Source organism: Cyprinodon variegatus, unplaced genomic scaffold (assembly GCF_000732505.1).
Source record: "Cyprinodon variegatus isolate N-32 unplaced genomic scaffold, C_variegatus-1.0 Scaffold199, whole genome shotgun sequence".
Classification (NCBI taxonomy): domain Eukaryota; kingdom Metazoa; phylum Chordata; class Actinopteri; order Cyprinodontiformes; family Cyprinodontidae; genus Cyprinodon; species Cyprinodon variegatus.
In genome coordinates, this window is record NW_015150652.1 from 274209 (window position 1) to 286018 (window position 11810).

Below are 11810 nucleotides of genomic sequence, written 5' to 3' on the forward strand. Positions count from 1 at the left end.
ATCACTGCTTAATTGGCTAAATAAACAACTACATCCGAAGGCTATCTGGGCTTCATTGCAGGAAATCCTAATTTGCTGGTTTGTAGACGTAAAACTGTAATTACAGCATTAAAGCACACAGTAGGCAGCAATTTATGGATGCATAAAGCAAAAACTGAGACCACTTAAAAAGGCTGTTTCCAAAAGAAAACACTCTGTTAAACAGGCCTAGCTTATAAAGCCTTAAAAAATAATTTAATTTAGACACAAAACAATTTTCTTTTATTTACAACTCTTATGAAAGGTTTACAACTGAGACATTTAATACAACATATAACTGAAATACAAGTACATACAAAAAAAACAGTTTCACACAAACAGTTTTATGCACACTTATCTAATTTCCCAACCACTAACTTTTTATGATTAAGATTTATAAAAAAAAACTAAATTAAATCCCAATCCAATGCTTGACATAGCATACTGTAACACCATTTGTAACAATTTTGAACATAAAACCTCAATTAAAGATTGTTTATTGAGCTGTTAACAAAAAACTTACAAAATACAGCTATACTTTACTTTTTTACCCTGAACAAAATGTTGACACAATGTGTTTTTTTTTTTTTTAAACATTCATTGGTGATGCTGAGAGATATAAGGTGGCTGCTTTCTCTTTGCTACCCCTCAAAATGAAAAGGAAAAAAGAACAGGGTAATTAAGTAAAACAGGTCTGTTTTTATTCATTAATGGGGAAAATGCCTTGAAAAGCAGTGGCTTTCATAACCTTGCCCATATCTACACTCAGATCAATCCTTAAAATGTTTAAAACATCAGTATATATAACAAAGCCGGCTGGGCAAGATCAAAGTCCATTCCTGTTTGGAGGACGACTGTGAATTCACATTAATCTGAATTATAAAATACTTAAGGCGATCATTGTCAAAGTCAATGTTAAATGTAGGTGTATTGCACATTTTGAAATAACAACTAGGGAGAAAAATAGTTCACAATCATAATAGACAATAGACAATCATATACCAGTGATGTGGAGTATGCATGCCACAAATACTGGCTATTGCACATGGATCCCTATAATAAGGGACCTATTTAAAAATGTTGACCCAATCTAATCAATAAACATCTCTTTTCCACTGTCTCCACTTTGCCAGGCTCTACTCCAGCCCACCAGTTTTTAAACCTTTTCCACACTGGTTTTTCAGTCATACTTATTTCTGATCTTACCTGCTCTAAAGCTGGCCTGAAAAAAAGCCAGTACCTGTTCTACAAAAAGCACAAATGGAAACCATTGAAAATTGGGGGATGGATAAACGCAACTCAAGCAGAGCCGCTGAATAATAGAGCAAGCTATGTCTGTTTAATGAAGGCAGAAGGGTTAGATCAGCAGACAGAACGAATTTTCTGATAAACTTTAAATCCAATTTTAGGTAGTTTTGCAAAAAATAAAAAATAAATAAAATATCTTATGTAAAGGGCCTGATGTATCTCTCGTATATATACATATATATCTCATATTAAACCATTGTGATACATTCATCTGAATAAGTCAAAAAGGAGAAATTAATTCCATAATTTAATTAACTAAATCACTATTTTGTATCAGGAAGAATGGGATACAACCTCCTGGAATGATTGAACAATCTTGTAGTATTTCATGTGTGATGATGGCAATAGTTTTGTTAACTGGCCTCTTATCTAGATGTACATGTAATTGTAGGGGTTAAATTCAGTCTATATTTGAGTCTCTGATTGACAAGAAAACACTTTTTACCTGAAATTATTCGGTTTGATTTATAAGAGTAATACATTTCAAGAACCTTTTACATGTGCACTAAATATGAAGGTTTTATGAAGCTGTATCTTCTAAGCAAAACATTTTGTACTTTTGTGAATCACTTTCAGTAAACCTTAATGAGTACTGCAGAGATGACTGTCATACAAAGAAAGTATTGCCAATTATCAATCATATAAAGATGGGTCTCATAGGTTCTGCTATGGAGTTACACCTTGAAGTGGGGAAATGCTGTGTCTCACTTCTTCTTGAAGATGTGTACTTGACAGGGGGTGGGGGAGGTTTGAATGGTGGTGGGAGGTCCATCCTGCAGGAGAAGTATGACAGCAGAGTATTGATCGGTGACATTGCTTGATATCACAGAAGAAAACACACACCAGAGTTCCAGGCCATGTGCCTCTATAGTGTCAGCAGTGTTAGCATTTTTCATGTCTTACTAACCTCCATGGACACAGAGCTGGAGAAAGACAAAAAAGGTGAAGTTTTACCTCTTTTTCAGGAGTTGTCTCCTGTAAAGCACGACAACCACGACGATCGATAGTAGCAGCAGAATGACGATGAAAGCTATCAACATATGGTTGCGTTTGGTTTCTAAGGAAAAGATTGTATAAAAGAGAAAAATCTTTTACTGGAGGATACTGGTAGCTTCTAAATAAATTCCTACCATATTGATTATCCTGCCTCCAGATTCCAAAACACCATCTTAATGAATGTAACACTATAAAAACAAAACTTTTAGCCCTGAGGCTGCAAATTGTTTCTTGTAATCCCCCCTCCTCAGCTGAGCAGTAACTTTGGATGCTCTGTTTATTGAGTTCCACCTGACAAGGTATCTACCCCGAGGCTGAGAAAGCTGGAGTCTATAAAGGTCCCACATGTGAGAAGTTTCTACACAGTGACGAAAAATGGACTGCAGATAACATTCAGCACTGTTTGTGCGGTTTTATATTTTGAGGCATGTGGTTATACTGTTCTCATAGGCTGTTCTCAATTAGTTTTTTATCGTTTACCTTCCCGACAAAAACAAATCAAGCCTTTCCACATTGTCTCAAATGGGAAACAGAAGACTGCAATCATTTTGAATAAAACTGCTGATTTCAAAAAGCAAAAAATAAATAAAAATAATACAATCATCCCAGCTTTAGACTGGTACTGTAATACTACACCTCTGATGTTTTCCAAACCCTGACCTGCTTTTAAACAATAAGCCAAAATACTAAAGATTCATCAAACATTACCTTTGCCATCCAGAACAGTCATTGTAAGGGTATCATTTCCAGCAGGAATTTCTCCAAGAAGTGCAGTGCTTCCTAATATAGGCTGTGTTGTCCTAAACTCCTCTGTGCTTACTGAGGAAATGCCCTCTGTGGACCGCTTGTAAATCTTTGATTCATTCTTCATCTCGTCACTTGCCGTTCTCCGTGTTGATATGAGCTCAGTCACTTCATTACTTGACGCACTAGAGTTGAGTAAGTTGACACTGACGGATTGTGTGCCAGGGGATGATGGGAAACTGACAGATGTTGACGTTTTTGAAGGGGTTACATGCGCTACAGCAGAGACTATCGCAGTGCTGGAATTTGGTTGAGGGGTCCAATAATCATCTGTGGAAAGTGTTTTGGTTGATGATATCATAGAGCTGGGCTGTGGTGTGTCAGTGGAACCCAGAGTTGACTCTAAAAGTAAAAAAAACAAAGAGTAATGATAATGTTCATCACATCAAATACTGTTTAAAATGACAGAAATCCATCCATCCATCCATCCATCCATCCATCCATCCATCCATCCATCCATCCATCCATCCATCCATCCATCCATCCATCCATCCATCCATCCATCCATCCATCCATCCATCCATCCATCCATCTCATTACACAAGATTTACAAGTCACCGACTTTATGCAATCAAATATCCAGTCACCACATGTCCCTTCTCAAAGTCTGATGCAACTGCCTGGATTTCCTTAGATAAAAAGGAGAAACTTTCAACATATATTTTCCCTTTATGTCACAGCATTTTTTTTTTAGCAAAATTGGTTTGTCATCAGGCTCTCAGAGTCAAGTTTTATGTTGATTAATAGTAATTAATGAATTGTACAGCATGATACGGGTTGACCCTCTTGTAGCCACTCTTAAGTTTAGACAGACAAGACAACTTGCCATGTAACAAAGGAAGATTGGTACTCACAATTTATTGAACTGTTCAGATCAACAATGGACAAGGATTCACATTTGCCTTGCTGAATGAGTAACATGCTATAGAGAAGTGAAAAGGTATTCAAAGACCAGCTACAGTGGTACAAACATGATTGTATGTGTGTTGCATTTGTAGCTTTATAGAGACGCCAACAGATTTTAAAGGTGCTTGAAATACAATGAAAACTAATTTAAGGGAGGCATTTTTATGTAAACCAGAATCCTGGGGATGACTATGAAATCTGGCTTTGTCTACTGCCAACGTCACCATTTTCTAGGTGCTCTCTACCACCACTTACCAACTTCTATGTGGAAAGTCCACACAATAAAGTGCTAAAAAAAATGCAGAATATCAATAATTTCTCAGTGTGAGTTTTTAAGGTTGCACTAAACTACTACAGAAATAATTATGTGAGCTGGTCATACAGTATGTTGCGCAATTGCCTTTTTTTTTTTTTTTACCAAGGGCATTATTTCATAAAATGTTAAGCTATTTCTTAAATAAAGTTCACAATATACAGCAAAGAAAATAAATGTCAAACCTCATGGAGATGGATATTTTTGCATGGTAAAAATGGCAAACATTTAGCTGCACTTATCTGCAGAACTTTCTGCATTTATCTGGACTTGGGACTGGCCAAAATAAAACACATGACCCTATACCTGCTTTGGGTCAACACAAAATATTGTCTAAGTTAACATTTGTGATCATATAACTAATTTCTGTTCAAATGGCTTTGCTATAGGAAACATTTCTGAGCAATAATTATAAAGTTATGATAGATTTTTTTAAAAGTGCAATAGTACCTTTCTTTTCCATTAAAATTCAAATGTAATCAAAGTATAAAAATATTAACATTTCACATTAGACAAAACTGTAACACATTAAATACATTTATTTTCATTTCTTAGGAAAATGTTTTCCAGCAGCTTTCTGTTTTAGGCTGATTTTTGCTGCACTTCTCTACCCTGACCAATAGACTGTGCTCTTACTGTACGTCATTCACTTTGTCTGTATGTTTGTTTCTGTGGTTTGAACATGAAGATAAAGAAGAGGAGGTAACTTCTGGTGCGGTTTCCTTTTTGTCACTTACTCTCATGAAAAATGAGTTTACAGGATGACATGTAGACATTATTTCTCAGGTGACCACAGTTGACTCACAGCAGTCGCAGAGCCATGTGATAGACAAGACACTGATGACTTTGTCATAGAATAAAATCCTGTCTGTTTTCTATCAGCTGAGCTTATGAGCTTCATGCATATTTTAAAAAAAACTAATTTGAAGCAAATAAAGGTTTTTATTTTGATTTTTTTAATGTATTCACAGTTACATCCTCATGACCTGTATCAGCTTTAAATCCTTTGAATCTCTATCATCCCTTCAGCTAATTAAAATGAAAACTAAGTGAGCTACAGCATATTAACTAAAGTTCAAGTATCAGCTTTTTGATCCAGTGGGGTTTATTAAAACGTTGGGTCTCTTTGGTCCATCGTTAGATAGTTAATCCAGCCCTGAGGATCTGATGAAAGTAAGTATGACACGAAGAGGCAGGTATCAGTAAAGAAAGAGAGAGGCTCACCTGTCCTGAAACTGGTGGTTATAGGAAGTACAGAGATATGGAAAACCTCATGCAGTGTCTTGTCTCCTGCATTGACGGTCAACTCATAAACTCCTCCATCTACTTCTGTCACTTGCCGAAGCTCCAGGGATTCATTCTCTGACACAAGTTTGTTGTTCTAGGGCACAAACAGGTGATTTAGAGAATGAACACAGCCTTGTTAAAACAGTAAATATTCATATAAAAAAATAGATTTTTACAAACACTATATGATAAAGCACATAATATGTTTTCCCTGTATGACTTCAAATTAGCCTTGATGTATTCTGTTTTGAGCAATGATTTCCTTTGTTAGGATAATTATAAATGATGAGTTGTGAGTTAGTTACACCTTAAAGTTAGCTGCCTGTTGCGTGTCACAACTGATGATTTCCACAGTAGTTAATCTAATTAAAACAGTTGCTCTGTCTGGATATACAGTTATAATCTTCATTCTGTACATGGTAAAGATTTGGATATGGAATGAGAGCAGTGCCCTTCAAGTGTAATATTTTGATAAGGCTCATCTGCTAACATGTATGAGGTAAAATGTGATGATGTGGCAGACTGGAGATGTATAAAATGCCTTTTTAACTGTTAATCGGGGCCACTTCCTGAGAGGTGAGCCCAGAGGTGAGCAGCTGCCTTCTCTAAATTCTAAGCAACTTCTCTGATCTGAGTAAGATTACAATTTCTAACAGAATCAGTTGTCATGTCTCATGGTTATTTAAGACATATAAGTTATGAAGTGGTATTGAAAGAGGTTGTCCCGAGTGATCCCTTTTCAGGAAAAAGAACCTGAGAGATAGAGCCTCAAGGTGCATACACAGAGCCTATCCGTAACATATTTCAATTGTATAAAGGCTAGGATGGCGAAACAAAATTATCTTTATTCTTTTTCTTAGAGGGTATCATTGCCAATTCAGTTTGCAGCATTTATGATTTTCCTATTGGATATTGTTTCACAAGCTTTTTACCACTCCAAAATATTAATGTTACTGCCTTTTAGCCACTTATGTATTAAACTTGGGGTCTTTCTTAATTTGGACGACCGCAATACTCCTGCATTTTAATGCCAGTTTTTTTTCCACATGATTATATATACTTTATTACATAATCTGTACAATGAGGTGTACCAGTCCCTCCAGCAGCAAAAGTATCCCAAACCCTGATTCCTCCATCCCTGTTCCTTATTCATGTGTTGGTTCAGAATTTTTAGGAATTGCATTGGTTATTATAATCAAACACTTATATTTGTGTTTAATCAGAGGTCAACACATACTTCTAAATGTACAGTCTTTTCCCTGATTACATTTGCAACTGTACTGTGTTCTTTTAATTATCTATTTTTTTTCCATCTTTAAATTGATTCTTAGCTCATGTTGGTAAAGAATTTAACTCTGCGTGAATAATCAAACATAAGGTCTTTTGCTTATATTATGCCGTTAAAATTAATATTTCAGACTAGACACAAAGGCATTCCCATTGGATTTATATTTGCATAAAATTGTTTAAACAGATGAACATGGCACTTTTAAGTAGGTGGAATACCTACAGGCTATTTCTGACTCAGTTTTTTTCAACACTATCAGCACTTTATTATTATCATTATCATTATGCGGGAGCGGTGGCCTAGTGGTAAGAGCGCTGCACTTGGGTACCGAAGGCTCTGAGTTTAACTCCAGCAAAATACCCATATGTGTCCCTGAGCAAGATCCTTAACCCCGCACACTGGCCCTGGTGCAGCACACAGTGGCAATATCACTGGGGAATGGGTCAAACGCAGAGGGGAATTTCTCCAGTGTGAGATTAATAAAAGTTCAATAAAGTTATCTGGAGGTATTGATAAATTCTTCTTCACACACTTGTTTAGAGATGGTCAAGCATTTAGGATCACTGCCTGTTGCTTAAAACAATGTTGGTGATTTCTTTTAGAGTCCAAGTTAAGCCCTCTGGCTCCTTCTGATTACCACATATTGTAGCTCATACCTCCTGTCCCCAACATCTATTCCATCACATTTTTGGAACTCAACAGTAAGAACATCATCTGGGGTAAGAAAGGAGCTCTATTTGGATGGCACTCATGGTGACTGCTGAACCACTTCCATTCTGACTTAAGTGTCCTTGTCAATTAGAACTATTGGGACCCTGGGTTTTACCAGTCTTGATTAAAAACTAGGCCACATTTGTAGTAAAACCTCAAAATTGGACAGTGTCAGCTTTTGCATTTGTATAGTTAAGGACGTGCACAGATAGACAGTAGGTGGAGCTAGAGCTGCCCTTTTTGCCTCTGGACAAAAAAGTTCCCTCCTGAAATAGTTTTTTACTTTTTTAGTCTTTGGTCCAAAATATAATTTATTATTTAAACGCCCTATGAAACCCAGAGTCTAGATTTTTGTAAGTTTGCTCCACGAGACATGTAGCACCACCTGAATAGAGCCATGCCCTGGTAAAGGGCCAGCCAACCGTCCAGGTAACTAAACAAGTGTATTTACCTCCTTCACCATCCTGCAAGTTCATAGCATTACGTCTTAAATGGCCTCTACAAGGTGCCAAAATACAACTGTTTGAAATACAACTTTTTCTCAATTTCACAAAAAAAATCTATTTGATTTTTTTGTGACAACTACAGCACACAAGTTACCTTTTTTCTGTTAAACATTTCTTTAAAAGCAATTTGTAAGTCCTTTTCAGTTAAAGTGAGGCATGTAGATTAAGTTGCATTTTCAGTTTAAGTGTTTATTGACAGACATCCTTGACTGCATAAAAATGACCTGAAAATAACAGTATTTGTTTTCTAATCTGAACAGGGAAATAATATGATCTGTCAGTGTAATGAGAGTTTTTAACCTTAAAGGAAGACTATTACACATTATGTACTTGAAATAAGATAATAGAGTTAGGTTGTTTTCATATTTTAAATGTAAATCTTAGTTCATCTGCAACTTCTCATATATATACCCAATCAAATCCAGAGAAGAAAAAGGTATAAATATTCTGGAATCCTGGGCTTTGTATTGGACTTCTCTTTCTTAATATAACTTTTAATCACTTTTACAGTATGATCTGGTAAACTGTAAAGGGCCTTGAGATGACATGTGTTGTGAAAAGGCGCAATATAAATAAACTCAAATGAATTAAACCCTGGACAAGTTGGCAGTCTATCGCAGGGCAACATAGTGACACACAAGGACACACAACCATGCACACATACCTAATAAGAAATTAGACAACCCAATTAACCTAACATAGATGTTTTTGGGCTGTGGCAAGCTGAAGTACCCGGAGAGAACCCAGGCATGCTCAGGGAGAACCTGCAAACCCAATGCAGAAAGACCTCGGGCCGGGAATTGAACCAAGAACACCCTTGCTGCAAGGCAATAGTGCTACCCACTCCCCCACTGTGCAGCCCAGCACCGTGCAGCCCAGCAATAAGCCAATTGCGACCAAATAAATCCAGCCTGAAGCTTATAACTAATCTTATAAACTCAATCCATGTAATGGAGAAACACTTTTTCACTACGTCTCCAGAAGAAGAAAGACTGCTGAAGAAATGGGATCATCAAACTTTTAAGATAGCAGTTACAGGTAAAATTCAATTGTGTTCTTTTTTTCACAAATTAAAAATAAATCTTGTCCACTGTTTTTCAGCTTTGTTTATATATTAGATTTGAAATTATTATTTTTTTAAATTACACCAATGTGACATTGTTACCGATAGACTGGAAAAGATCATTATAGGTCAGCATCAGCCAGTGTTTGGCAGTGTCCATGCAACATATAAGGTGCTTGTTTTCCAACCTAATGACCTGCCCCCAAATATGTTTGTTTATGCCTTTGTGTGTAGTTCATTTAAAGCCTCTTACATTTTCCCTCAGCTTCAATTTTTTTTTTGCAACTGACTATAAAGGCTTAGGGTAAAGCTGATGTGGAAACATCATCTGGTTATTATTTGATTACATAAAAGAATGTTGTTTTGTTCTTGATCTTTCTTCTTTTTTTTTTTACAGTAAATATCAAGAAGTGGTTAAAGCATCAAGGTAATCTAACTCTCATTGAAATGGTGCAGGGTAAAAATAATATCATTTCTTTGCTCTATTCTTGGTAGCTGATTTGTTTCCTTTACCTTGGTCCACCTGTAGTGAGCATTTGAGTTGACTCTGCATTGAATTGTAGCATTGTTTCCAAAGTTGACCTCCAACACTCTGTTTACATTGCACAATAGCTTGATGTCATCTGGGGACATAGTTGAGGTAATTTTAAATCATTAACAATCAAAATCAATACATTTCTCTATTGCTTCACTCCTAGCCAACATATACAAAAACATGTAACCACTCTTACAGTACATTAGCATGGTGATAAATTACTGTCTGGCTACTGGGGAAATAAACTTGTATTGACAAAGTTAAATTGAAATATTGATATTGTTCATAGACTTAAAAAAGCATTCTGTCACTCTTTTTGTGTTATAAGAAGGTAAACAGACTTACCTTTCACTGTTAACTTTGTTTCATTGGTAAGAACACCAGAACGAAATGTCTGAACTTCACAGCTATAGCTGCCACTGTCCCATTTGTTCACCGGAGGGAGTTGGAGATCTAAACCAATTAACTGGTCTTTATCATCTCTCTTTGCTTGGCAGGTCACATTAGGCCAAAAATTATGCGGTCCATAGACTGGGTGGTATGCAATAAGCTTTGTTTTTCCATTTTTCATCCATCTAATGTCGACAATCTGAGGATCAGTGCCTCTCATCAAGCAAGGTATGGTAACGTTGTGGCCCACCTCAGCTTCCATTGTTTCATGAACAAACACCTCATAGTTATTGGACCCTGTTAGATAGATCAGATCATGTTGAAAGTATAACACCTGAAGAGAAAAAAATCTGTTACATTTTTAAGCTGATAAAACAGGTTCTTTTGGGCAACAGGAAGCAGACAAATAAAACACAGTCTGTGACATAGGCACCCAACAGACACTTTAACTCCATCGTGGAACATCTAACTACGGCTTGTATTTTAACTAAAATAGCGAACATCTTATAGTGCAGTGTTTTACCTTGGATAAAAGTTGCATGGAGCAGAAGGAAGGCAATCTTCAGTACACTTCCAATCATCTTTGAGCTAATAATTACAGTCAATCACTTTAAATCCTGGCAAAGATAGAAAGCATTCTCCTTTAGCTGAGCTGGAAGAGTGCGGCATGAAGACTATGAGACTGTGAACAGGAAGCCACACTAAAAAAACTGCATTGCTTGTGTAAAATGAAACTTTGTGGTTGAAACCTTTCATGCACAATAAAACTTTGCAGTTGCTCTAAATCTTTGCAATGCATATTCTTGTCAGAAGCAACCAAAGAGGACTCAAATGGAGGACTCAACTCAGGGAAATTAAGCCAAAAAATCATTTAATGCACTACTGCTTAATGAGTGGAGCAACTGGCAAAAATCTCTAATAGCAAAGGCTGGTCAAAAAAACAAACAAAAAACAAGTAGAGCAACTAGCTTAGCTACTAGGCAAGGTAGAACAAAGGCTGGGACACATGACACAAGGGACAAAGATGAACTGGAAAAGAAGGCTGCAGAGGAAGAGGTTGAAATAGGTGAGGCAATTGGCAACAAGACACAGGTGAGCAGTGTCAGGAAGGCTGATTAAAGGGGAATCCCAGGAAGTGAAGTAGTCTGAAAAGAGAACAGAAATTGGTGAACCAAAATAAAAAAGGAAGTTAAAAAAACTGTGCCAGACACAAAATGACAGAAGGGAAAGAAAGACATGGATCAGCAGAGCTGCATTTGACAACTCTAACTTCTTGCTTGTCAGCAACACTAAGTAAAAACATGCAAAGCATAGATTTGAAATGGTTTAAGACTGGCACCAAGGGAAATTACAAACCAAACAAGACAGAAGGATTAATTAATTTTGTTTATTTACTAAACTCCATCCTTCAAACATGCTCCTGTCCCTTGTGCTGAAGTGCAATCATTTCTTGGCTTGACTATCATCTTCCCTGTGAGCCTTTGTTATAATGGTACCTACCTTTTTTTCCCAGCATAATCATTACTTCGGCCACTAGAGTGTTCTATCAAATGAATCTAAATGCTTACAGAATCTTCCGAAACAGCCAATGTTGAGACACACCATGCTGCTTGAACAAATAATCTAGCTGATTATTTTAATGCAAGAAAAACAAATAAAACTGCCCCCTTACAGTTACCCCATGC

At 36.6% G+C, this 11810-nt stretch overlaps 1 protein-coding gene across 2 annotated transcripts; it reads right to left on the reverse strand.

The window, feature by feature from the left end:
* Positions 1-267: 267 nt before the first annotated feature.
* On the reverse strand, positions 268-10780 carry LOC107087913 (T-cell surface protein tactile-like). Of its 2 annotated transcripts, none has more exons than XM_015379752.1 (7): positions 10649-10780; positions 10081-10422; positions 9714-9823; positions 5570-5726; positions 3031-3468; positions 2281-2383; positions 268-2099 (listed from the first exon to the last, which is right to left on the reverse strand). In XM_015379752.1, the coding sequence occupies exons 1-7, from the start codon at positions 10704-10706 to the stop codon at positions 1964-1966; spliced, it is 1344 nt and encodes a 447-aa protein (XP_015235238.1). In that variant the 5' UTR covers positions 10707-10780; the 3' UTR covers positions 268-1963. The 2 variants fall into 2 exon arrangements, with proteins under 2 accessions (XP_015235238.1, XP_015235239.1); XM_015379753.1 differs by having other exon boundaries at positions 10081-10459; positions 10649-10772.
* Between the last annotated feature and the right edge of the window lie 1030 nt (positions 10781-11810).

What these genes read in the sequence shown, in the direction of transcription:
- LOC107087913 (XM_015379752.1), bottom strand. Translation starts at nt 10,706, where the DNA reads ATGATTGGAAGTGTACTGAAGATTGCCTTCCTTCTGCTCCATGCAACT. An exon ending in CTCACTACAGGTGGACCAAG is followed by an intron (nt 5,727 to 9,713) that starts GTAAAGGAAACA and finishes TTTGTGCCCTAG; the next exon opens with AACAACAAACTTGTGTCAGA. An exon ending in AACCACCAGTTTCAGGACAG is followed by an intron (nt 3,469 to 5,569) that starts GTGAGCCTCTCT and finishes TTTTACTTTTAG; the next exon opens with AGTCAACTCTGGGTTCCACT.